Genomic DNA, 25,036 nt, shown 5'->3' with positions numbered 1-25,036 from the left:
AGCTGGGAAATGGGTGCACTTGGGCTAATATACCCCCGGGTCTGTCCTCTCTCTGAATAGGTCCCAGAGGCATCTGCCCTTCAAGCCCTTCAAGCCTCCTCTGATTTCTTAGTCCTTGCAGATCCAGATGGGAACATCTATTCTAGGAACTTCATTTATTGATCATAAAGCCATAGACTGACATTTATTGAGTACTTACCATGTGCCAGGCACCATACTAAGTCTTTGCCTGTATTAACTGTTCCCAGAAGCTCATTGTTATTTTTCCCATTTAGCAAATGGGGACCCATGTGGTTTAGGATCAAGCCAATTCTGAAGCCTCAGAGGATGAGGACCATCCCCCAACCTGGTGCTTTTTCTGGGGCAAATAGGGGATTGGCCCCAGCCTTTCCACCTCTCTCAAGGCCTTGGAGATCCCTCCTTCAAAGCATCTCACATTCTGGGTAACAGCAGTAATAAAATAATGGTAGCTGTCAGTTAGGAGCCCTTACTATGAGCAGATTGTGTGCTGAGCCCCATTAAGGTAATTATCTCATTGTCACCTGTCAACACCCCGCTGTGGTCGTTACTATTATTATTCTCATTTTATAGATGAGGAAGCTGTGGCTTGGAGAGGACTAGGAATTTGCCCAAGGTCACCCAGCTTGAATCAATGTCAGAGCCCAGATTGACACTCAGGGTCCCACCCATAACCACTGTGGGTACTGCCTCTATTCCATATCCCCCCCGCCCCCAAGAATGTGGCTTATGTGGACCAAGTATTGACACTGATCCACAATCAGGAGCCCACTCTGGGCTCTGGGATTTTATAGGATATGCTGGAAATAGCAGTGCCTTGCACTTGCAGCTGAGTGGTCTGAGGCCACGTGTCACCTCTCTGAGCCTCAGTTTCCCCATGTTTAGCGGGACAGGGTTGGGCTCTCAGAGAGTCCATAGGGCCTTTCCAGCTCCTGGTTGGTTAGCAGAAGAACTCCTGGGATGAAAGGTTTGAACAAAGAGGCTGGAGGTCAACCAGATGGCCAGGATCCTGGTTCAGACCTGGGAGGGGGAAGGCGGTCTCTTCTCTACCCAACCATCCAAAGCCCTCCCCAGATTTAGCCGGCAGTGCGTGGTGGACAAGGACAAGAGGAACCAGTGCCGCTACTGCAGGCTCAAGAAGTGCTTCCGGGCTGGCATGAAGAAGGAAGGTGAGCCTCGACCCTCCCCCTGCCACTCCACTGTCCCACCTGCACCCGCAAGCTCCCAGCAGCCATTTACAACTGCGGCCACAACTTTATGACTTGGTGACAGGCCCCAGGGTGACTGGCTAACGGCTGAGAGGAGGGAGGGCCTGAAAATCTGACCATAGGGAGGGGCTGGGCTTGGTCTTGAGAAAGATTCCAAGAGATAAGCTCCCACTTTCAGCTACTCAGGTTCCCAGCGCCACCACCCCTGCCTGCCTTTACCAACACAAGGCAGCCGAGTTGGGTGTTTTTTCTTAATATACTATTTCAAACATTAGGAAAAGTGTAGAGAATGGCACTACGAACATCCATGGACCCACCACCCAGACTCAGCAAATGGGAATGGGGCCGGGGGTGGGAGAGTTCTATAGCTGAGCTTTCTCCCCAAGCAGTTTCTTTTTTTTTTTTTTCCGCCCGCGGTACACAGGCCTCTCACTGCTGTGGCCTCTCCCGTTGCGGAGCACAGGCTCCGGACGCACAGGCTCAGCCGCCATGGCCCACGGGCCCAGCCGCTCCGCGGCATGTGGGATCTTCCCGGACCGGGACACGAACCCGTGTCCCCTGCATCGGCAGGCGGACTCTCAACCACTGCGCCATCAGGGAAGCCCCCCGCAAACAGTTTCTTAATCTTCCTTCTTGGGCATCGGGTGACCCAGTGTTCTCCCGTTCTAGGAAAAGGAAACAAGGCCCCAGACTCATCCTGGGTGGAGGAGGATGGGAACGCTGGGGCACAATGTTTATTCGGGTCTCCCTGGCCTCCTGCCACCAGCAGATACCAACCCCCTGGCTGGGCGTTTCCGCAGTTGATAGTTCCTTTCATTCTCATGACAGCCCTGTGTGGCAGTATTATCCTTCCTGCTTTTCATGGACGAGGGAACTGAGGCCCAGGATGGTTCAGCAACTTGCCCAAGGCCCCGCAGCTGGTCAGACAAGCTCCGAGGTTTGAACCCAGAGCTTTGGACCCGAGTTCATTGCTGTTTGGACAATACCTCAGTGCTGCCTACTGAGCCCTCCGGACCCCAGGAATGTTTAAAAGTTTTTCAGCCTAAGCTCAGGAGGCAAACATCTTTTAACCGCTTCTCTGGGTAACTTGAGCTCATTTTCAAATCTGTCTCCTTCTCTGCTCAACTCACTTTTCCCAGACCTGGGACTGGCTCCCAGACCTTCGCTTCCAGCCCGCAGCTGTGGCACAGCAGCCAAAACCCTTGGTCTAGTTCTGTACAAACACACACACCCCACCCCACCCCACCCCGCAGCAGGAGCCTGGGACCCAGGCTTCCCCGGGCAGACTGAGAAGGACGGGAACTTGGCTTTGCTTGTCTCCCCTCCCCGACTCTACCTCTGAGCCCCTGTTTTCTCTTCTCCCTCCCTGGGAAACATCTTCTGGGTCTCATCCCTACAGAGCCCTTAGAGTTCACTAGCCCTGCTGGGAAACCTGGTCCTGTGATCCTCACAAAGGAGTGCGTGGTCTCCAAAGCCCCTTCTGGCTCGCAGCAACACAATTCTCTCATCCAGACCTCAGTTATCCTCAAAGTCGGGGAGGGCCTTTTTCAAAAGGCAGATGCCCCCCTGCTCTCCCCTACCCAGTTATCAATGGGATTGAGCTAGTCTCACCTTGAACTTGAGAACGACTTTGTGGAATGAGAAATGTTATGAATGGGGGACTGCCCTGGCGGTCTAATGGTTAAAACTCCATGCTTCCAGTGCAGGGGTGCAGGTTCGATCCCTGGTCGGGGAACTAAGATCCCACATGCTGCGCAGCGTGGCCAAAAAAAAAAAAAAGAAAGAAAGAAATGTTATGAATGGGAATATGAGGCATGCATGAACAGCTGGAGGCAAGAAAAAGATTGAGAGCTATAGTCTAAGAGCCAGTGATTCTATCAATCACCCCGACAGCCTAAGATTTTAGGTTTGAGAGAATGAATCTTTCATGTTAAAATTCCAGGCCTTGTGACAGGCAGGTGGAGAAAGGTTGGCAGCTCACCTGAGCAGATGGCTACCTTCCTAGGCTGTAGGTAGCCTGGTCCTGCATCTGGATGGTCTTTATAGATGTCTCTTGTTAAATATTCAGAGTCACTTTCACGTGTCACTTCGAGGAAGTTTCTGCCCCATCTGGGCTCCAGTGTTCACATCTATAAAATGACAGGGGTGGATAATGAACCCTTCCAGCTCTGTGAGTCTACCTTTACGCCCACTGATCTACCCGTACAAGTACATACTGCCCACCAGGACATGTGTATTTGTTCCCTGATCCTCCCACTGAGCTGCCACAGAGGCAGCAGGCCCGGATCCTGGCTCCTGGAAGGGGAGGGAGAGCCCCCGGCCATTCTGCCTTAGCTTACGCTTGAGAATAGCCAATGGCTTCTTGGAGAAGGTGGCGTTACTCCAGGAGGATAGGAGAATCAACCGATGGCAAGTGAGTGTGGGCTAGTAAAGGTTGGTGCTTATTTACATGCTTGGGTTAACCAGGAGATCATGACACATGCAGTTGCTTGGTTGCTTTGAGAACAGGCCAGGGTAGCAACGTGTTCCATTGCCACTGTGGTCAAGTTCTGGGAAGTCAGGACATTACTAGCTCTACCTAAGTCTTACAGTCCCAACACCCCTCCTCGGCCTGGTGGGAGGTCAAGAGAGATTCTCGGTGGAAGCCCCAGCGATCAGGAGAGTTGGGACCAGTTTTTATTTCCCTTCCTCGATGGCCTTAGGAAGATCCAGGGATTAAAACTCAAAAGTTGCACCTGAGGACAGGAAGGTATGGGTCGCAAACGTAGCATTTATAGACCAGTCAGTTGTATACGAGGTCATCAGATCTACCCCCTCCCCATTTTACAGATGCAGAAGTTGAGGCCAGAGAGGTGATGTGATTGGGTCGGGGGAAGGCAGGACTAGAGCTCAGGCTCCCCAGAGCTGAGCAGACAACAAGGTCCCTGGGTGAAATCTAGTAGTGATGGCCTTGGGAGGCACCTTCTCGGTCGAGATTCCTGAAACTTCCTCTCGACCTCAAAGTCTTATAAGTTTGGCCAGAGGCTATTCCACGGTGGTCAGAAGTGGGTTCCCTGAAAGAACAAAGACTCTGGGAAGAAATCTGGGGAATCAGTGGGCTCAGCAGCCGGTCTCAGATTTCTTCCTCTAAACCTGCACCTTCCTGGGCCCCCGCTGGTAGCCCCAGGACAAATGTCTGACTCCTGGCGTCAGAAATCCAGCCCAGGACGCAGAGCCAGGGGTGCAGGAGGTGCAAGCTGGCGGTAGGCCAGGGGCCGTCTGAGAGGCCCTTCCTGGGAACCCCAGCCCAGCACTCCCCTACGCCCCGACTCAGGGGTTCTCTCGGAAGACAGGCTGGTCCTCCTCTCCGCCTCTGCCCGGGCCGGTTAATATTCAATAGAAGTTACCTTAGGTCCCCGACCCTGCTAATACTGAGCAAACATGTGGAAAACATCATTCCGTGACTGAGCTCGCGCCGGGCACTGATAACACCGGCCTAACCTTGAGGAGCCCAATCCCCAGCTGCTGACAGCAGCCCTTTTCTTAGGCCGCCACTTGGCGCCCTGGTGGGTGCGGGCTGGTAGTCATGGGAGGGGTGTTGCGGGCGGGGCGGGGCTCAGGCAGGGGAGCGGGGCTGGGAGCTGGCATCCGTCCAGAATGGTGGGTCTGGGGAGAGAAGATTTCTTACCTTGGGACCTCTATCATATCCCACTAAATTCCCGGGCTCCCTGTACACTATCTGACTTTCATTCTCTGATTCCAACAATGTGTGAAATCAGGAGAGAGTTGAATAGCGGGAATGTCAACGTTCCATTGAGAAACGGGGCATAGGATGTGCTCAAGAATCAGAGCTTGTCTCATCCTGCGCCTTTTTTCAGCCGCTCAACAGATATTTATTGAGCACCTACTGTGCGCCAGGCTCTGTTCTACTTGTTGGGGCTACAGCAGCGGACAATAGGGATGATGTTCTGGTTTCTGGAGCTTGTCTTCTCTTAGAGAGACAGAGAGTGAAGAAAGAAACAGAGAGTAAGTACAAAGAAAAAAAATAAGGCTGGAGAAGGGGCTTCCCTGGTGGCGCAGTGGTTGAGAGTCCGCCTGCCGTTGCAGGGGACACGGGTTCGTGCCCCGGTCTGGGAAGATCCCACATGCCGCGGAGCGGCTGGGCCCCTGAGCCATGGCCGCTGAGCCTGTGCGTCCGGAGCCTGTGTTCCGCAACGGGAGAGGCCACAACAGTGAGAGGCCCACGTACCGCAAAAAAATAAAAATAAGGCTGGAGAAAGGGCAGAGCCTGCGGGAGGGATACCACATCAGACAGGATGGTCAGAGCAGGTGTCTCTGAGACGGTGATATTTGCACAAAGACGTGAGTAAATGAAGAAGAAGCAGCTTAGCTGCAGGGGGAAGAGAATTCCAGGCAGTGGGAACAGCCGCGGGAAGGCTTTGAGGGAGAGTGGCCGAGTGAGTCCCAGAACAGCGGGGAGGCAGGTTTGACAGGCAGAGAGAATAAAAGCGAGATGGATGAGACAGGACCATCGCGAGGAATTGTCTCTTTACTCCGGGTATGATGGGGAGGTCCTGGTTTTGAGCAGTGGAGGGATATGACCTGAGTTGGGTTTTAGGGGATCCCTTTGTCTTTCGAGAAGTGCACAGACTTCAGGGGCAAGGCCAGAAGCCAAGTGACCAGTGAGGAGGGTCTGAACTGCCCCAGGGCCCAGCCCGGAGCTGGAGCCAGAGATGGATCTTGCAAAGCTTTCTGATGGAATTTGGAGTGTGAGAAAAAAGGCATATAGTGAGACTCCCAGGCTGGGAGGAAGAATGAACCTGCCTGTTCCTGGAATGGCAAAGACCCCGAGGAGCAGGTTTGGAGGGAAAAGCTTATAGATGGGGAGACCGAGGCCCAGAGAGAGGATGTGACCCCCACCAGCACATGGAGAGTGAGGGATGAATCCCAACAGGAACCCAGGTCTCCTGCCGCCTCGTCCTCCCTCCTTCCAGCTTCAAAAACATTCCACCGTGAGGCCTCCTGGACTCCAAGGGCCAGGCCAGGGCAGCAGAAGGACCACCTTACATCTTAGGCCAGGATGGGGATGCCGGGGGGGTGTGAGGCCCTGGTGGACGGAGGCCCTGGGTCTCTGAGTTCCTGGCAGGGGGCCCCGCAGTCGGTCAGGAGGGAGCCAGAGCTTTCCTGAGCTGCTCCTGAGAGGTTTGTCTAGAGCACATGCACTTCCTGCTGATGGCTGAGGCCACCAGGGCAGGTGGGGCTTCCAGATCCCCTTGTCCAGGCCTTTTGCCTCCACATTCAGGAATCCCTGACCATCTCCGTCACCCAGAGCAATTCATTTTGCTTGTTTTATACACTTTCATCTGGAAAGAAAGGGACCCTTTTTCAAAACAGAGCTTGAAAGCCTGTCGTCTAGACAGATCCCCTCTTCAAAGACCCACCTTCAGCCCTCTGCCAAGTCATCACGACCTTGCATGCCTCCAGTGATGGCTGGGTCACTCCTACAGCCACCCAGCTGTGTGCGGGGCAGTTGTGGTGCTTGGCAAGTTCTCCCACAGCTGGGCCAGGACCCATCTCCCCCCATTCCCACATGCTGATCTGGGCTCTGCTCCCTGGGCGCTCCCCAGCGCCCCCCAACTCCCACCTCCAACCCTGTTTCCTTTGTTCCAGGCCAGCCTTGCAGTCCTTCCCTCTGGGTTCAGCCACCTCCCCTTGCTCCTCAGCCACCCCTCATGTCACGGGAGCCCCCCACCCCCACCTCTCTCTGCCTCCTCACAGCCGTCCAGAACGAACGGGACCGGATCAGCACTCGCAGGTCGAGCTATGAGGACAGCAGCCTGCCCTCCATCAACGCGCTCCTGCAGGCCGAGGTCCTGTCCCAGCAGGTACTGGGGATCCTCCAGGATCCACCCACCTGGGGATCCCTCACCCCAAAGAGGAATCTCAACTCCACCCCTGACCTCCCCAGCCAGGCCCTGGAGCAGCAGATGGGAGGGCCCTCAGCTATCGCAGAAGGGAAACTGAGACCAGGGTTGCTCAGCCGGTTTAGTAGCAAAGACCCACAGCCGGCACTCAGGGGCCCTGTGGGGCCTGCATTCTGCAAGCCAGGCAGTTTTCTCTCTCGCTGAGGGCCTGAGATCAGCTTAGCCCCAAGAGAAAAGAGGAGTGGACAAGTGGACAGAGTAGCAATGGGGCTCAGCCAACCCCTTGCTGTGTGACCTTGGGCAAGTCACAGCACTTCTCTGGGCAGTGGTTTCTCCACTTATCCGATGAGGATGAGGATTTTTGCTCTGCTTCTCCTCTAGGGCTGAGGGGTTCCTCGGGGTTCAAAGGAGCTGGTGGAGGAGGGCGCACGGGGCAGGCAGCAGATAAAGGCCCAGAGAGAGCTTCTTCCCCCATAACTGCCTCCTCAGCATCCTCCCTTTCTGGTTTTCCCTGAGCTTCCTTCAGAGCTGAGAAGGCACCCACAGTCCAGCTGCCCTTTTCCAGACAGGAGAACTCTCCGGGGTGGGGGCTCTGTGCAGGGGACAGAGGATATAAGGAGGGCCTGGCCATCCCCAGCATTTTCCTTCATCTCCCCCAGATCACCTCCCCTGTCTCTGGAATCAATGGTGACATTCGGGCAAAGAAGATCGCCAGCATCGCGGATGTGTGTGAGTCCATGAAAGAGCAGCTGCTGGTGCTTGTCGAGTGGGCCAAGTACATCCCAGCTTTCTGCGAGCTCCCCCTGGACGACCAGGTGAGGGTGAACACGGTCTGCGGGCAGTGCGGGCCCTGGGCAGGTGGGTCCTGCTGGCCCACCTGGGATATAGCCTTGGACTGGTTTGATTTTATTTAACAAACATACACAGTGCTCATGTGCGCCTGGAGCTGTTTAAATCACTTTATAAATATTAGTTCATTTAATCCTTCCAACAACCCTAGGGGATCAGTGCTATTATGACCATCTTATAGGTGAGGAAACTGGGGCACAGAGAGGTTAAGTAACTTACTCAAGATCACACAGCTAGTATCCAACACAGCTGGTATTAGAACAAGCAGACAAGCTTCAAAGTCCAGGCTAGTAGCCACTGCACCACTGCCCCAGGCAGCTCTCCTGGGGAGGATGTTGGTAGGGGCTCAGGGGCAGGGATCAGGAGGTTTGGGCTTGAGCCTTTGCTCTAAGATAGGTTCTCTGTGTGATCCTGGACAAATTACCTTCTCTCTCTGAGCCTCCATTTTCTTATCTGTGAAGTGGGAATTGTAATATCCACTTCAGAAAGCTGTTGGGAGGATTGAGGGACATTGCCATTTTAAAAAAGTTTTTATTGGAGCATGGTTGATTTACAATGTCGTGTTAGTTCGGTGTACAGCAAAGTGAATCAGTTATACATATACATATATGCACTTTTTTTCTTTAGATTCTTTTCCCATATAGACCATTACAGAGTACTGAGTAGAGTTCCCTGTGCTATACAGTAGGTCCTTATTAGTTATCTATTTTATATATAGTAGTGTGTACATGTCCGTCCCAATCTCCCACTTACCATTTGAAAAGCGTGAATCATGTAATGGGGCACCTACACAGTCCCAGGCCACAGCGGACCTCCCTGTCAGTTTCTTCCTTGTATCCCACCAAGATGACTTAACTCAGCATTTTATTTCCCAAAGTACCTCCTTTGGAATACCAAAAAATGTCCCAGGGGAAAAAGGGGGCTGAAGGGGCGGGGGCTGAGGACAGTTGAGTTTCTGAGATGCTGTAAATGGTAACGCCTGCCCAGGGCACCCCTGAGGCCTCTGCAGACACTTTCCCTGTTTGGGAAAGAGGAGCTGGGCTGGGTCACCTTCTCAGCTCCAAGGGAAGCTGAGGGACACCAATGGGTAGTGTTCCAGGTACCGGCTCCTGGTGCATTTGCTTCTCTGTTTTGCACATTTGCACAAAAGATTGGCAACACATGTCGGTCTATTAAAGTTTCTGAGAAGTCTTCAGGCAAGGCAGCTATGGAACTTTGGGAAGCCTAGGGCTTCTCGAAGTCTTCTGATGCCCAGGCTCTCCTGGAGTACATTAGTATCACCTGGGGGACACGCTGTGAAAACCCTGGTTTGGCTGGCCCTCACCCTCATGGGCTAGATCAGACGCCCTCTCACATGGATTCCTCTCTGCTTTGGAAGGGATGACAAGGCAGGGATCTCGGCCGAGCTGCCCCTGCCTTTTTCCCTGCTCCTCATGTTCTGGCCCTGGTCCCCTCTGCTGGAGAGTCTGCATTAATGTTTAATCCCTCCTGTTCCTTCCCAGGGGCTCAACAGGGCAACAAGATCCCCCCCAAGCTAAGCAATTGTTAACCTCGATTTCCCACCCAAACCTTCCTGGCTGGGGCTCAGAGCATTCTCAGAGAGCAGTGATGGGTGGCCAGTAACACAGAATAATCATTAACATCACCACCCCCCTGCCTGCCCACCCCCAGAACAGCCACCATGTTAGGGGGCTAGACCCAGGGCCAGGAGGGTTCCCAGGTCCCCACTCATGGTGTATAAGGAGCTCATCTTGCCCAAGATGGGTGAGGCACACCTGGGAGAACTGGGGGCACTGTCTGTCGACATTGCCCCAGGAACCACCTTCCAAGTTTGTTTGCTTCTTGGTTTGTCTTGGACATCAACCCATTGAAACCTAGAAGGCTGGGTAGCATTGGATAAGGGGACTAAGGCTTGGAGAGAAAGAGCCATGTTCCCAAGGTCACAGAACAAGGCAGCCACAGGGTGTGAATCCAGGTCTTCTGCCTCTTGATTGCAGAGGCACTGGGGTAAGTGACGAAAGTCCTGCATGGCGCCTGGCATATAGGAAGTGCTCAATAATCAGCATCCTTTGGCTTCCTTTTGCCCTGGTCATGGAGAGGGAGCTCTCGCCTCCAAGGCTGTTTGCCGTTTCTCCTCTTTTCCTCTCACCCTCATCAGGCTTAACCATGGGGGAACAGATGAGGTAAGGGCATGGCGGTAGGAGGGGATCGATCTGGAGAGGATGTTAAGTAGTTGGCCCATCCATTCACCTATTCCTTCCTGCTTCATTCAAACAAATATTTATCGAATGCTTACTATGTGCCAGGTATCCTCCATGCCTTAGAACAACTTCACCTCCTTGGAGAGGCCTTTTATGATCTCCTCATTGAATGTAGTTGCTCTTGCCTCATTGCTCTTTATCACATGACCCTCACGTTCCTTTCTTCTTCCCTCCCTCCCTCCATCAATCTATTTTTTCCTTCTCTCTCTCCCTCCCTTCCTCCCTCCCTCCCTCCCTCCCTCCCTCCCTCCCTTCCTTTCTTCTTTCTCCTCCTCCCTCCCTCCTTTGCTTTCCTTTCACCATTGTGTCCCCAAACAAGTGTCTGGCACTTAGTAGGCACTCAACATTTGACGACTACAAGAATGAGCAATCCAATGAATTAATGAATAAAAGCATCTTTGCTTCCTAGTTTAGCCTGCTAAAAAACTTCTAAACTCCCCAACCCAACCTTGCAGATAAGATCCTTGAGGCTACCAGCCTGCTACTGTTTGACCAGCCCCATCCTTTGGTCCTCATGCAAGCACTGAAGCAGGTGGTTCTGAAAGGGCAAGCGATGTCCTCCTGTGCGCTGGCAGGGCTCCCACCTCAGACTTCAGTCTTCTTCCAAGGCCTCCCTGTCCTCTCTGTAGGGAAGGGGTCGGTCAAGCAGATCCCCTGCCAAGGACCAGTGCTCACACCTTTGCCTCGGGAAGCAACATCCATGTCCAGATTCTTATAACGCTTTCTCAGAATCTAGAATCTTCCAGCGTCAAGTGGGTGGATGCCCTGGAGATCTTCTGGAGTAATGATTTCCCAAACACAACGGTGCATCAGAATCAACCAAGGAGCTTGTTAATTTCAGATTCTTGGGCCCACCCCAGACATACAGAATCAGCGTCTTTGGCAGTAGGGCCTAAGAATCTGCGTTTTTACAAAACAGTCTTCATAATCTTTCATAGCTGATCCATGGGTAGGAATTCAGGAAAAAGCTCTAAAACTTTTAGAACTTTTTGGGTTTGTAGACCCTCTTGAGAGTCTGATGAAAGCCTTTAAGTCTCTGCTAAAAAAAAAACACACATACCCAGTTGTTACAGTTTTACCAGCCATGCAGATGAGGCCCAGAGGGGAGCAGCAGCTACCATGGACACAGCAATTCAAGAACAGGCTCAGCATTTGGTCTCCCGGTTCTGAGCACATGTTCTTTGCCCTTCCAGGCAGCTTTATCCGTTATGGGAGGAAGGCAGTTTTCTTTTCTTTTTCTTTCTTTTCTTTTTTTCTTTTTTTGTTTTTTTTTGGCCGCACTGCACGGCATGTGGGATCTTAGTTCCCCGCCCAGGGATTGAACCCATACCCCCTGCAGTGGAAGCAGAGTCTTAACCACTGGACCGCCAGGGAAGTTCCAAGGCAGCAGTTTTCTGATACCCATTTTATAATTCAGGCAGGTATAGGCAAGGAGAGCATTAAGCTGACTTGCCCAGGGTCATTGACTTGGCCGGGAGCAGCCTTCCCAGGGGTGTGGACACCTTCCCAGGGGTATGGACACCGGACGCCATCCCTTCTCTCTTCCAGGTGGCCCTGCTCAGAGCCCATGCTGGCGAGCACCTGCTGCTCGGAGCCACCAAGCGCTCCATGGTGTTCAAGGATGTTCTGCTTCTAGGTGAGGATACTGCCTGCCCAGCCAGGGCTCTGCAGAGGGTGTGCCCAGCACGGAGCACACCCGGGCACGGGAGATTTCCATGGTAGTGTGCAGGAGTGAGGGAGGAAGATCAGGAATGGTCCTGTCCTCAGTATTCTCAACTGGATACCCCACTCAGATGCAAAGAAATGTGGACTCGAAGAACTAAATTCCCCAGCATGCAAGTTAGAGCACAGTCAGGGTTAGCCCTGGAGTAACCTGTGCATTCTGATGTACTTTCTGGAGTAGGAGCAAAAGACATCCAGGAATGGCACAAACCCCCAGCCTATGTCACCTATGCCTTCATAGCATGTTTGTTTATTATTTTAAATGCTTATATAGGGCGCACCATGAGCCCTAGTCTGAGTACTTTACAAATACTAACTCCTTTAATATGACGACCATAGGAGGTAAGCTCTGTAATTTATTCCCATTTTATAGATGGAAAAACTGAGGCACAGAAAATGACTTACCCAAATATATCTGGCTAGTCAGTGGTAGAAGCAGGACTCAACCCAGGCAGTCTAGTTCCAGAAACTGAGCCCTTATCCTTGGTGCTTTTATGCCTCCCAAGTGGCCCTTTAATGTCATCAGTGTTGTGGGTCTGTTGTCATGTTGAAGAATGGAGCTTGGGTGATGTGAAAGGGGTCCTAGGAAGTCAGGCTCCAGGCCCAGTCCAGTGACTGCAAGCAACTCATTCCTTTAATCTGGGCCTCAGCTTCCTCATCTGTAAAATGGGCGTGACAATTCCCACAGGCCCCTCCTCCCATGGGCACCAGCTGCATTATAACTGCCAATGGCAGGGCTTGTCCAAAGCTAGGGGAGAGGGGTACACCCAGGTGGCTTCCCCATCCCCTCTCCTTCCCAACCCATCCAGGCAATGACTACATCGTCCCTCGGCACTGCCCAGAGCTGGCAGAGATGAGCCGTGTGTCCATCCGCATCCTGGATGAGCTGGTGCTGCCCTTTCAGGAGCTGCAGATCGATGACAATGAGTATGCCTGCCTCAAAGCCATCATCTTCTTTGACCCAGGTACAGCCCACACCTCCCACCCTCCCCTGATGCTCCAGACCCTCTGCCAAACTTCTCCTACTGGGTTATGTACCCTGAGTTTACCACCTCATCTCTGTAGTACATCAACCAGGAGAGGCCATTTCTATTAGCTCCATTTAACAGATGAGGAAAATCAAGGCTCAAAGGGCTGAAATGACTTGATAGGGTGCACTGACTCCAGAGGCTTGGTTTTTTTCTTTCCCACTTTACCCTTCTTTCCCTTCCTCCCTGCTTTCTGCTCCTTACCTCCTACCATCCTTCTTTTCTTTCCCTCAAAAAATTTTTTTATCGAAATAATATTTATACACACTTAAAATGGAAGTAGTCTTCCCCACCACACTCTTCCTGTCCAAAGCCTACTCCCCATGGGGGAACCATTTCCAATTCTTTTTACTGTTTCTTCTGACAGTTACCTCTCCAGCTCTAAATAAAATGCTAACCCTTCTGTTCCTTGGTTTATCCATTTTAGAACATATTTTCCCTCTTGTGATAGCTGAGGCTTGCACTTTTCTCTATCACCACTCCCATCTTTTCTCCCCCATCCTCCTAATCTATTTTTCTTGCTATTTCAGTGTCTTTACTGTTTGCCTTTATAACGTCCTGTGCTTGTGCTATTATTTCTTGTCCCGTTACCTGTAGGCAGCATCTCCTAACCTTTCATTAGCAGGATAAAGAGAATGCACCCCACTCTCCCCATTCCATCTGACTTTCCACCTGTACTTTTTTTTTTTTTTTTTGCGGTACGCGGGCCTCTCACTGTTGTGGCCTCTCCCATTGCGGAGCACAGACTCCGGATGCGCAGGCTCAGCGGCCATGGCTCACGGGCCCAGCCGCTCCGCGGCATGTGGGGTCTTCCCGGACCGGGGCACGAACCCGTGTCCCCTGCATCGGCAGGCAGGGAAGCCCCCACCTGCACTTTTATACAACGTTGTTGTAGTTGTGTCTTTGTGCAAAGTGTGATTTCATTTCACAATGTCAGGATGGTTGCCTGGGCTGCAGAAGCCTGCTGGCTTCCTTCCCTCCTTCCATGTGAAGAGGACCTACTGTGTGCCAGACGCTGTTCTTAGCGCCAGGCCCTCCTTGCATGGAGATCGCCTCTAGTAAAAATAGTGACAAAGAGGAAATGAGCACTGTTTATGGAGTGCTCACTAAGGCTCCGTTCTAAGCGCTTCCTGTGGACGTTCTCGCTTTCTTACTTGTGAGGTAGGAATTGTCATGATCACTATTTTGCAGATAAGAAAACTGAGGCACAGGGAGATCGATTAACTTGCCCAAGGTCACACAACCAGGAAATGGCAGAGCTTGGATTTGAACTTCAGACTATCCAGCTCTTAAGCCCACGTTCCTACCTACCACGCGCTATTCCCCGTTTCTCAAGGGGGTAAGATTTCTAGTTCTAGTTTCTTCGAGAGCCTGGCCCAGGCTGCATCCCCTGTGGTGCTTGGTACGGAGCTAGATGGATAGTAACTGCTCAGTAAAAATGTGCAGGATTACTGATGCTGAGTCAGGGTCAGCAACCTGGCTTGGACGGGCAGGTGACCTAGGACAGGGCCGGGCACGTGGGTGGTGCTCAATAAATATTTATTGACTGAATGAAAGAATGCACAAACGTGGCCCAGAAGAGAAAGCCCTGGACTGGAAATGTGGGTGAAGTTCTCTTTCTGCTGCTTACTTTATCCATAAAAGAGGAAATAAAAGAGGAAATAAATGTATTACCTCAATGACGGTTGAGATTAACTATTGGATGACCACTTGAATCACCTTCTTAGTTAAGGATCTAGAATGTATCCATTGATTTTTTTTTCATTCATTCATTCATCCTTCCGTCCATGTACCCATCCTCTCATCTAACTATTCAACAAATATTGACAACACATGGTGTTAAGTGGTGGGTTTAAAAAGACAAAAGAGGGCTTCCCTGGTGGCGCAGTGGTTGGGAGTCCGCCTGCCGATGCAGGGGACGCGGGTTCGTGCCGCGGTCCGGGAGGATCCCACATGCCGCGGAGCGGCTGGGCCCGTGAGCCATGGCCGCTGAGCCTGCGCGTCCGGAGCCTGTGCTAGTGGAAGAGGCAATTACATCCTGTGTGCTCAGTAGTGATGGAAGAGCCACAGAAATTTGGGGACACCATGGACACTGAGAGTGCAGACTTTGGAGGGTGGAATGGAGACAGCTTCCTGAAGGAAGTGTAAACTAAGCTGAGACCCCAAGACGACACAGGCAAGGGAGCAGAGAAGAGGGGAGGCTATTGTAAGGCAGCAGAAGCAGTGTGTGCTGAGGTCTGGATGGTGGGACGCTACCTGGGAGTCAGGAGCCCTAATTCACATCATGGATCTGCCAACAAATGGCTGTGTGGCTTGGGCCAAGTCCTTTCCTTGTTCCGAGCCTCGATTTCCCCATCTTTAAGATGAGACGGTTGCAAGGTACCCTCTTGGGTGTGTTCCTGAAGTCCTGCCCCCCATCTTCCACTTCTTTCTCCCAGTTCTGCATCTTAGGAAATGTGACAGAAACCTTTTTCTGCCTGAGTCCGGGAAGCTACAGCTTGCATTAGCACACTCTGATTCTTGAGGACCGTGAATCCTTGCCCCAGCGCTGCTGGGGACTCCCTATGTGAACCTGGGCCACGAGGTCCCCCTATCAGGGCCTCAGGAGTAAGGGGACATCTGGGTCCCACCTCCCCAGATGCTCCAGATGGCACCCACTGCCTCCCTTGCACAAGCTCTCCCGTTGCAGATGCCAAGGGGCTGAGTGACCCGGGCAAGATCAAGAGGCTGCGTTCCCAGGTGCAGGTGAGCCTGGAGGACTACATCAACGACCGCCAGTACGACTCACGCGGCCGCTTCGGCGAGCTGCTGCTGCTGCTGCCCACCCTACAGAGCATCACCTGGCAGATGATCGAGCAGATCCAGTTCATCAAGCTCTTTGGCATGGCCAAGATCGACAACCTGCTGCAGGAGATGCTGCTGGGAGGTCCGTGTCCGGCCCAGGAAGGGATGAGAGGTGGGCGGGGCTGGGGTGGGCGGGCTCTCCAAGAGACAAGCCTCAGGCAGACCTGAGTTCACCTCTCAGCTCCATCACTTCCTCACTCTGTAGCTTTCAGCAAATCCTTTCACCTACCTGAGCCTCAGTTTCCTCATCAGGAAAATGGGGATAATGGTCTGTTAATTCGGGTGCTGAGAAGCTAGCATGTTCCAGTCACTGTTCTAAGTGCCGGAGTTTCAACAGAGAACAAGATTCTGTCCTCCTGGAGGTTGTGTATGAGTGTGCGTGTGCCTGCCACTGTGTATAAAGGCTCGTGGAAACACATGATTATCAAGTATATAATAAAGAGGGCAACTACAGATTTTGAAATAACCAGGTAATATGATAGAGTATAACTGAAAAGGGGCCTCTTTAGATAGGTTGGCCAAGGGAGACTTCACTGAAGTGGTGACTTTTATGCCACGGACCTGGTGGAAGGAAAGAGAACATTTAAAAGCCAAGAGAGAAACATTCCAAGAGATGTAGTGCAAAAGTGCTCCTGAAGCAGGAGAGGCTTGTGTCTTCAAGAAAGATAAGGTTGTGAGACGGGAGGAGTTACATGAGATAAAGGTAGAGATTGAGCAGAAACCAACTCATAAACATTGTCTTAGAGGCTATGGTCAGAAATTTGCATTGTATTCTCATCACTACTCTTATAAAAAGACTGAAAAATCAGACTAATGTTTTAAACAAACTATCCTGATTGTTGGGTAGAAAGTGAATTTCAGGGGAGCAAAGTGGAGACAGGAGACCCCTGAGAAATGTCACTGTCTCCAATCAGGGGAAGGACAAGGAGGCTAGGACTAAGGCCTGACTGGAAATTGATCAGCATAGATGAACTTGAACATCTATTTGGAGGAAGAACCCACAGGATCTGCTGATTGATCAGATGGGGGCGGTGAGGGGAAGGCGAAGCGTCAGGGATGAAATCTACATGTTTGCTTTGAGGAACGGGGATGGTGGTGGAGTAATTTACTGAGATGGGAAGACTGAGAAAAAACAGCTGGAGGCTGGGGATGGTGGTGGTGGTGAGGGATCCATGTTAGACTTTAGTTAAGCTTGAGATGACTGTTAGATACCCGGGTTGAGTTATCCAGGAGGCAGATGCATGTTTGTTGCTCAAACAAGCCCAAAGGTGAGGATGAGAGGCAGCTTCGTGGTGTCCCAGAAACTAGGTGCCAAAGAAGGAGATAGAGGAAGACTAGCCAGGGGGATAGGAGAAAAGCCAGGGAGAGTCCCAGAATCCAAGAGGAGAGTGTGTTCTGGTGGGGAGAGACATTTAATTGTGTTAAATTCCACAGGAGGGAGAAGGAGGCTCTTGGCGATTGTGTTGAGAGCAGTGTCAGAAGACCGTGGGAAAGGAAACCAGATTTGAGGCAGGGGAGCGGGTATTACAGAGGGAGTGAGTTGGAACGTGGAGAAGTGGAGATAGCAAGAGTACACTCTGCCGTTTGAAAATGTTTTGCTGAGAAGGGGACCCGGGAGATAGCTGAGGATGACTGCAAGGGAGTGATCATAATGATGCACCACGGAATCCTGGCCGAACTAAGAGGAATATGGATGGGTGACAATAGTGAAAAGTGGGGGTCAGTGAAGTGACAGCCTCAATAGGGCTGAAGAAGTTTTGCAGTGATGGTACTAGAGGAAGTGAGCTGGAAAGGTCAGAGGCAGGGTCTAAGTGAAGATGATTGAACTTAAGATTTTGGAGGCGACACAGTTACTGGTGATGGCCAAGGACGAGGTTTCTCAACCTCAGCGGATACTTGGGACTGGACAGTTCTTTGCTGAGGGGGCTCTACTGTACCTTGTTTAACCACATGCTTGTCCTCTACCCAAGATATGCCAGTATCACTCCTTCAGGGGTGACAAATATCCACATATTTTCAAAGGTCCCTTGCGGGACCAAAATCACCCCCAGCTGAGAACCACTGTCATATGGTAACTCATTTCATTCTCACTTTGACCCTGTGAATATGGGGTCATAATGAATCAGGTGTCACTGAGATCCGGGGTCAGGAAGGAGCTTGTGTTCTGTTGCCAGATAAACATGAGTAAGATAATTAATCTCTTCGGGTCCTATAATCTCATCTGTAGAATGGGTTAATAATGATACCCACTGTACAGGATTGTTGTGGGGATTAAATTATGTCAAACATGAAAAGTGCTATAAAGCAGTACCTGGCACATAATAGGTGCTCAATAATTGATAGCTATCACTGAAACAGGTATACTTTAGAGTCCCCTTGCAAGCCCTAAAATTCCATCATTGTCATATTAGTGAACATAGCCTATTACCAAACCTTATATATATGGTACTGTCATTCTCTGACACATTTTTTGAAGCAGTTACTGTGTTCCAGACACTTTGCTAGGACCTCAAAGAGAGAAGAAAAGTACACCTGTAATTGTAATGCTCACAGACAGAAGTGATTGTTCCCAAAAGATGGGTTACAGATAAATGACGATGGGACTTCCAAGGAAGGAGAGGTTTACTTACTACTGGACTGGGGAGAATCAGGAGAGGCTTCCCAAAGGAGGAAATTTGTGAGCTGGAATTTGGACTTAGGGATATTGGGGGAGCGGGGGAAGGGGAGGTAGAAGGCGTCTTTAGTGGAAGTGACACAGGAGCAAAAGCACAGAGCTAGGACAGTACAGGGGACACATCGATGCTATAAGTAGGTCATTTGGGCTTCAGATATAGGGGATGAGGCTTAAAGGTGAGTTGGGACCAAATGGTTGAAGGACTTGCACACCAAGGAGCTTTGAGAGCCATTGATTGAATCCATTATATTAACATGTAATCAATACAGTGCTTGCTGCAATATTTAAATGATCTCACAGCTTCTTTAGATGCTCCTTGTTTCTTTCAAATCACTTTATTCTCTTGGTTTTTGTGTCCTCTCCATACCTTCATGAAGCCTGTGGATAGGAATGGAAGCCCCAGTTTACTAGCCTGGCAATAGGAACCCAATAGGCACTGTCAGTATTGGATGGGCAGGTTGATCGGCCACACTTGAGGAAGATGGTGCCTCAAGGCCCATGGACTTTATCCCAGACGCTTTCATCCTCACTGAGTACCACTTCTACCTGCAGGGTCCTCCAGTGACGCACCTCATGCCCATCACCCCCTGCACCCTCACCTCATGCAGGAACACATGGGCACCAACGTCATTGTTGCCAACACGATGCCTGCTCACCTCAGCAACGGACAGATGTGTGAGTGGCCCCGACCCAGGGGGCAGGCAGGTGGGCAATTGGGCTTTACCCAGGAAGGGGTGAAGTTGGGGCCTAAGAGGGAATCTGGAGAAGGTCGGGTCTAGAAGATGGGAAACGGGATAAAACAGTTCTCTGTGCTCCAGGGTAGGGAATGAGGGGTGAGACATCCATTGTGAAGGCTGTTTATTCAGTGAGGTGAGGGACGGTCTCCACTGAATGAAGCGGGCCTTGGGATAAGGCAATCCAATGGGTGAGGCTGCCCATTGGGTGAGAATTCCATTAGGTGATGTTGTCCACTAGGTAAAATTGGTCATTGAAGTAAGACTGCCCAATTGGGTAAGGCTATCCATTAGACAGTTGGGTGAGACTATTCATTGGATGAGAACCTCCACTGGGCTAGATTGTCCTCTGAGGTGAAATCTCACAAGAGTGAGTTTGTCATCGGGCAAAGTTCTTCAAAGAGTAAGATTATCATTGGGATGAGGTGGCCCACTAAAATGAGGTTGCATTTCACTGAGATTGTTCTTTGGGAAAGCCGGCCATTGAATAAAGTTGGCCAAGTGGGTCATAGTCAAAATTATTTTCTGAACTGGTAATGGGGCTGGGGCCGTTAGTTTCTGTTACTCAGCTGCCTAAAGATCAAAGACATGGTATTTTTTGAGCCAGTTAGCCAGACCCTTGGGTCGCATCTAATGCTGTTCCTTTTCTCCAAGAAAGGATATTCCTGTCACATGTCCCATTGTCCATAGGGAGAGTCAACTTGGGCCCTGGTTTGAGAGCAGCAGCTGAAGTCTCCATATCAAATGGTGGAAGAGATGGGGGCTATGGGGACTTGGGCAAAAGGTTCTGACCACAGAACCTGACCCAGCCACAGCCTTCCAGACCTCATGGAACTTAGACTTGGTGATCTGGGACTCAGAAGGTTTGGGCCGTAGGAGACCTTAGAGAGAATCTAGTCTAATTCTCTCATTTTGTAGTAGAGGAAACTAAGTCTCAGAGAGGGGGACGAACTTTCCCAGGACTCTTCGTTTACTCCCCAAAGGGCTGGCATTCTGAGCAGCCCCTGTCTGTCTCTCTATCCCTCCAGCCACCCCTGAGACTCCACAGCCCTCGCCGCCAGGTGGCTCGGGGTCTGAGCCCTACAAGCTCCTGCCGGGAGCCATCGCCACAATCGTCAAGCCCCCCTCTGCAATCCCACAGCCGACCATCACCAAGCAGGAAGTCATCTAGCAAGTCACTAGGGGGAGGGGGCTCTGCCAGCCCCCCGGCCCCCTCAGAGAGCCCCTGATGGTCACTTGGTCACAGTGAAGAAAGCTGTGACAACAGGGCCAGTCCCAGAGCAGTAATGGAAAGGGCGAGGGCCCTAGAACTTGGGCTATGGGCCACGTCCCACTGCCACCCTTCACCACCCGCTCTGGTGACGGGGCTGTGACTTGGGGAGACCCCAGTTGAAACATCCTCCACTGCCTCGGACAACTTTTCTCCTGCCAACACCACTGCCTTCCCTTCATCCTTCACCCCAACTTCTTCACCCCCAAAGGATTGCTGCCTGGAGACGACACAAGACCTTGCTTAAACATGGCTCCCTCCCCACTCAGATTGGTACTTCGTCCCTAGTACTGCCACATTGTCAGACACAGAGCCCTTCTAGCCTGGGTCAGACGGTGGCACCTTACCCATCCCTCTTCTGCTGTCCTAACCGCCACTGTCACCTTCCTCAGCCATCCTAATATCTCCAAAGCCACCTCTCCAGAGGCTGAGGAAGACTCGCAAACAACTCCCCCAGTCATCCCGGGAGCATTTTAAAAACACTGACTGGAGCTAGGCGCAGTGTAGGAGGTTGTCGAGAAGGGAGACTCCATTTCTCCTCTAACCCCTGGCTCTTTCCTTCTTCAGGGATTTGAGTGGAGCCCTTGAGTCAGAGTGATGATCCCTACAGGCGGCCAAAAATGAGAGAACAGTCCAGGGTGGACACTGCAGCCAGGAGCTGAGGGGAGGGCTGGAGTGGTCAGAGAAGGCAGCAGGGGGTAGACTGTGCACCAGGCCTTTAAGGAAGGGCTGGATTCCAGCTGGTGGAGCAGATGAGACAGGACGTTCCAAAGAAGAGCAAACAGCCTGGGCAAGGCGGGGAGGTAAGAAGGAGGGTGTGGAGGGAGATGATGAAAGACGGGGCGGTCTGGAGCAGAGGGGGCACGCTGGACAGCCTGGGGACTGTGAATGCCAGACCGAGACTTGACGACTTGGGTCCACGGGCTGTGAGTAGCCGGGGAGTGATTTGCAGTGAGCTGAGCTTTCAGGCACTGAAGACCGCAGTCCTACAGAGGTGGGCAGTTTGGGAGGGAGTGGAGACATCAGGTGGGGCCTGATGATGTCATCCAGGTGAGAGAGATGAAGCTGGGGATGGAGAAGACAGATGGGTGAACCTCAGGTCAGAGTGGCAGTAAGGAGGAATTATTCCACAGGGTCTGTCTCAAGTGCTTCCTCCCGGCACTGTCTTAAGGCACTTGACCTGCACCATCTCCCGTCATCCTCTCTCCTACCCAGAGATCGTTAGTGAAGATGAAATTGAGATCTAAGAGGTTAAGCCATGTTTCTGAAACTCAGACAGCTAGTATGTGACCAAGCCAAGACTTGATCCCAGGTCTGCCCGGATCAGGAGCTCTTAACCTCGGTGGCTGAAAATCTTCTCTGAAAAGGCCCTTCTGTCCTCACTGGGATTGAGTGGAGGAACTTCCTGCCCCCTTCAGCAGCCTCAGAAGCCGAAGCGTCATTCTTCCCAGGAGCCCTGCCCACCCCCAGGACTAAGATTGGCCTGAGGCTGCACTAAAGTCCACTTCGGGTCCAGAATCCTGTGTGCTGATAAACAAGGAGAATTCATGGCTCCTGGATCCCTTTTGTCTTCACTCCCCAAGTCTGGGGAAGGGGCATTCAGCGGTGCATTGGGAGATAGACCAATGTGACCTGGCATTCTAGAGGTGGGATGGTTTGGGTGGGAGCAAGGAAGAGGTAAGAAGGATTGGATTTGAGACCTGCTCTGTGGAGCATCACTCAGGGTACCTTCTGGAACCATTAAACCCCGGGATGGAACAGCCAGCACCTCATCCATGCAGAATTTTGGAGGCTTTGGGAAAATTCTGGAAAGTGCCGCTGGCCAGTAGGAATTAAAGAGATGTGTCCTGGGATTGGAGCTGTGCTTAGGGAGGAGAGTGAACAGACTGACGACCTACCCTCCACCCAGGGCTGACCCTTCTGAGTGGATGCAGGCAGCACCCCAGTGCCCCCAGATTTCGCCATTAGTCATTGTTCCTTTTTGTGAAAGAGGCATGACGGGTATTGGGGCAGGTGTCCAAGGGCAATTGCTACGTCTCCAGTGCTATCAGGGTTGGCTTTCCCTCTCCACCAAGCCAAGTCCCCAGTCCCAGGAGAGGTTGTCTCCTGCTTGGGGTGCTCCATGCTTCCTCAGCCACCCCTTATTCCTGGGGCGCTTCCCCAGAAACCCCAGCCAGGGCGCTCAGACTAGTCTGGGGCAAGGTAGGGAAACTGGAATCATTTTTGGTAATTGTCATTCCCCCTCTTTGCCCCTCCACACCCCCCCCCCCGCCCCAATGTTGCCCAGGCCTCTATCTGTCATGGGAGCAAAGCTGAGATAAGAATTTCCCATGGGTGGGGTTGGGTAGCATTGGCTTTTAACAGTAACAATCTTCTGGGCCAGGGGGCTAGTTCTCGGTCCCAAATCAACCTCCCTGGAGGAGAAATCCATTCTACTTTAATAATGTTATTGCAACGCAGGAAACACAAAACAAAGAGAATTTAGTTTTCTGACTCTAAACTGAGGGCACGACACCACATTGGAAGATCTCTTTTTTTTTTCTTCACTACCTGAGTCGTGGTCCTAAAACATAAGATCTAATGGACTAAAAGAGGGTTGGGAGGGCAGGCACGGACCCTGTAATTCCTCCACTGAGCCAATCCCTTCTCTAGGCAGCTCTCAGCAGCTTCGAGAACCCACATGGCTCTCCTGAGGGTGGACAAAGGCGAGCAGACCGTCGGAAATGGACGCTCCTCGATTTCTTGTGATGACCAAGCCAATTACTTTTGCCAAGTCGCTCTGTGATTTGCCTTGATTGTGACGAATTTTGAAATTTACATCGAGCATTTCTGGAAGTGGGCTGTGTCCCACCAGACTGATCAGCATCTTCCAGTGGGTGTGGATGCCATTGGGTCCTGTGCTGTCCCCTGAGCCCCAGTCACTGGCACCCAATGGGGCAAAGAAGCAAAAAAGATTTCTTACTCTTGTGTGTTTTAACAAAAGTTTATAAAAAAAAATAAATGGCGCATATGTTTTCTAAGTCCTTGGATGGGTGTCTTTTCTTCCTTTCAGGTGTTAGAAATAAGAATGAGAATAGTCGGGTAGTTCTTTTTCTTTTTAATTAATCAATTAATTTATTTACTGGCTGCGTTGGGTCTTTGTTGCTGCACGCGGGCTTTCTCTAGCTGCGGCGAGCAGGGGCTACTCTTTGTTGCGGTGCGCGGGCTTCTCATTGCGGTGGCTTCTCTTGTTGCAGAGCACGGGCTCTAGGCGTGCAGGCTTCAGTACTTGTGGCACGCGGGCTCAGTAGTTGTGGCTCACAGGCCCAGTTGCTCTGTGGCATGTGGGATCTCCCCGGACCAGGGCTCGAACCCGTGTCCCCTGCATTGGCAGGTGGATTCCTAACCACTGCGCCACCAGGGAAGCCCCCGATCCCTCCCTCCAGGGGTGTTGTCAGGATGGACTTGAATGAGATCATAGCAGCTACGAGAGCCGCCGTGTATATGAGGTGCACAGAGAGTGCCCACCCCAGGGGACTTTGTGAGTGTGGACTCTTCACCACCCCCTGACTAGTGAGAAGCTAACCATTGAGATTTCCAGCCTCAGAGGCACCCATTCGCTGCCTGCCTGATCGCGGGGGCCACTCCCACCATCCCCTGTGCCTTCCCTCCACTCCCGAGCACCAGGAAATAATCTCTATAATATTGCAACAGAAGCCTCGTCCATGCCGCTGCCAGCATGGACGTGGGGTGGGGGCCAGAGGAGGCTATTGCAGTCCTAGAGTGTGCTTAATAAATCCATATCAAAACCATAAACCTTGGGCTGCCATAAATTCCTCTGGCCTTGGCTCTCCACCTCATCAGCCCTTTGCCCCAGTTAATCTCAGATCTCCGCGTGGGCGGCCAGAGCTGCAAGGCTGCTTTCCAGTTTCACTGCGGAACAACATCAGCTCAGATGACACACAGCACATCCCATTATCCCTATTTCAGAGACCATGAAACTGAGGTTCAGAGAGGTGAGGAAACTTGTCCAAGGCACAAAGCCAGGGAGCAGCTGAGCCAGGACACAAATCCCATGCTTCTTCTACCAACCCATGCGGCCCCCCTGAGAATTGGGAATTCACCTCCCCCCCTACAAAGGTTGCTTCCCCAGCCATGACACCAGAGGCTTTTATCCCTTTATCCCAAATGGAGCCCCCATTGCTCAATAAACGGGAAGGAGAAGTGGGAGGGGCTCTGGGTGACAGGCTGTGTGAGATCCAAAGGAATTTTCATGCAGCGAATGAGCTATCATCACAAATTGATGGGGTCACCCTACTTCCTCTTTTGTGGAACCCAGATCACTTTTTTTTTGTGTGGTACGTGGGCCTCTCACTGTCGTGGCCTCTCCCGTTGCGGAGCACAGGCTCAGAGGCCATGGCTCATGGGCCCAGCTACTCCGCGGCATGTGGGATCTTCCCGGACCGGGGCACGAACCCGTGTCCCCTGCATAGGCAGGCGGACTCTCAACCACTGCGCCACCAGGGAAGCCCCCCCAGATCACTTT

General features: G+C 51.8%; 1 protein-coding gene across 4 annotated transcripts in view; it reads left to right on the top strand.

Annotated features, from left to right (window-relative positions):
- The window catches only part of HNF4A (hepatocyte nuclear factor 4 alpha), a 28,117-nt gene extending 4,586 nt beyond the window's left edge, over window positions 1-23,531 (top strand). The window contains exons 3-10 of one of the 4 annotated variants that reach the window (XM_029219992.1): window positions 1,093-1,187; window positions 6,984-7,090; window positions 7,789-7,944; window positions 11,788-11,875; window positions 12,771-12,926; window positions 15,679-15,915; window positions 19,060-19,182; window positions 20,270-23,531. In XM_029219992.1, coding sequence (XP_029075825.1) covers window positions 1,093-1,187; window positions 6,984-7,090; window positions 7,789-7,944; window positions 11,788-11,875; window positions 12,771-12,926; window positions 15,679-15,915; window positions 19,060-19,182; window positions 20,270-20,412 — 1,105 coding nt within the window. In that variant the 3' untranslated portion in view covers window positions 20,413-23,531. Of the gene's footprint in view, window positions 1-1,092; window positions 1,188-6,983; window positions 7,091-7,788; window positions 7,945-11,787; window positions 11,876-12,770; window positions 12,927-15,678; window positions 15,946-19,059; window positions 19,213-20,269 lie in introns of all 4 variants that reach the window. The other 3 variants (XM_029219989.1, XM_029219990.1, XM_029219991.1) reach the window with 3 other exon arrangements.
- The last annotated feature ends 1,505 nt before the right edge of the window (window positions 23,532-25,036 follow it).

Source organism: Monodon monoceros, unplaced genomic scaffold (genome assembly GCF_005190385.1).
Source record: "Monodon monoceros isolate NGI ecotype Baffin Bay Population unplaced genomic scaffold, NGI_Narwhal_1 Super_Scaffold_13, whole genome shotgun sequence".
Classification (NCBI taxonomy): Eukaryota; Metazoa; Chordata; class Mammalia; order Artiodactyla; family Monodontidae; genus Monodon; species Monodon monoceros.
The sequence above is the reverse complement of the archived record's forward strand: the minus strand, read 5'-3'. Positions and strand labels throughout refer to the sequence as shown.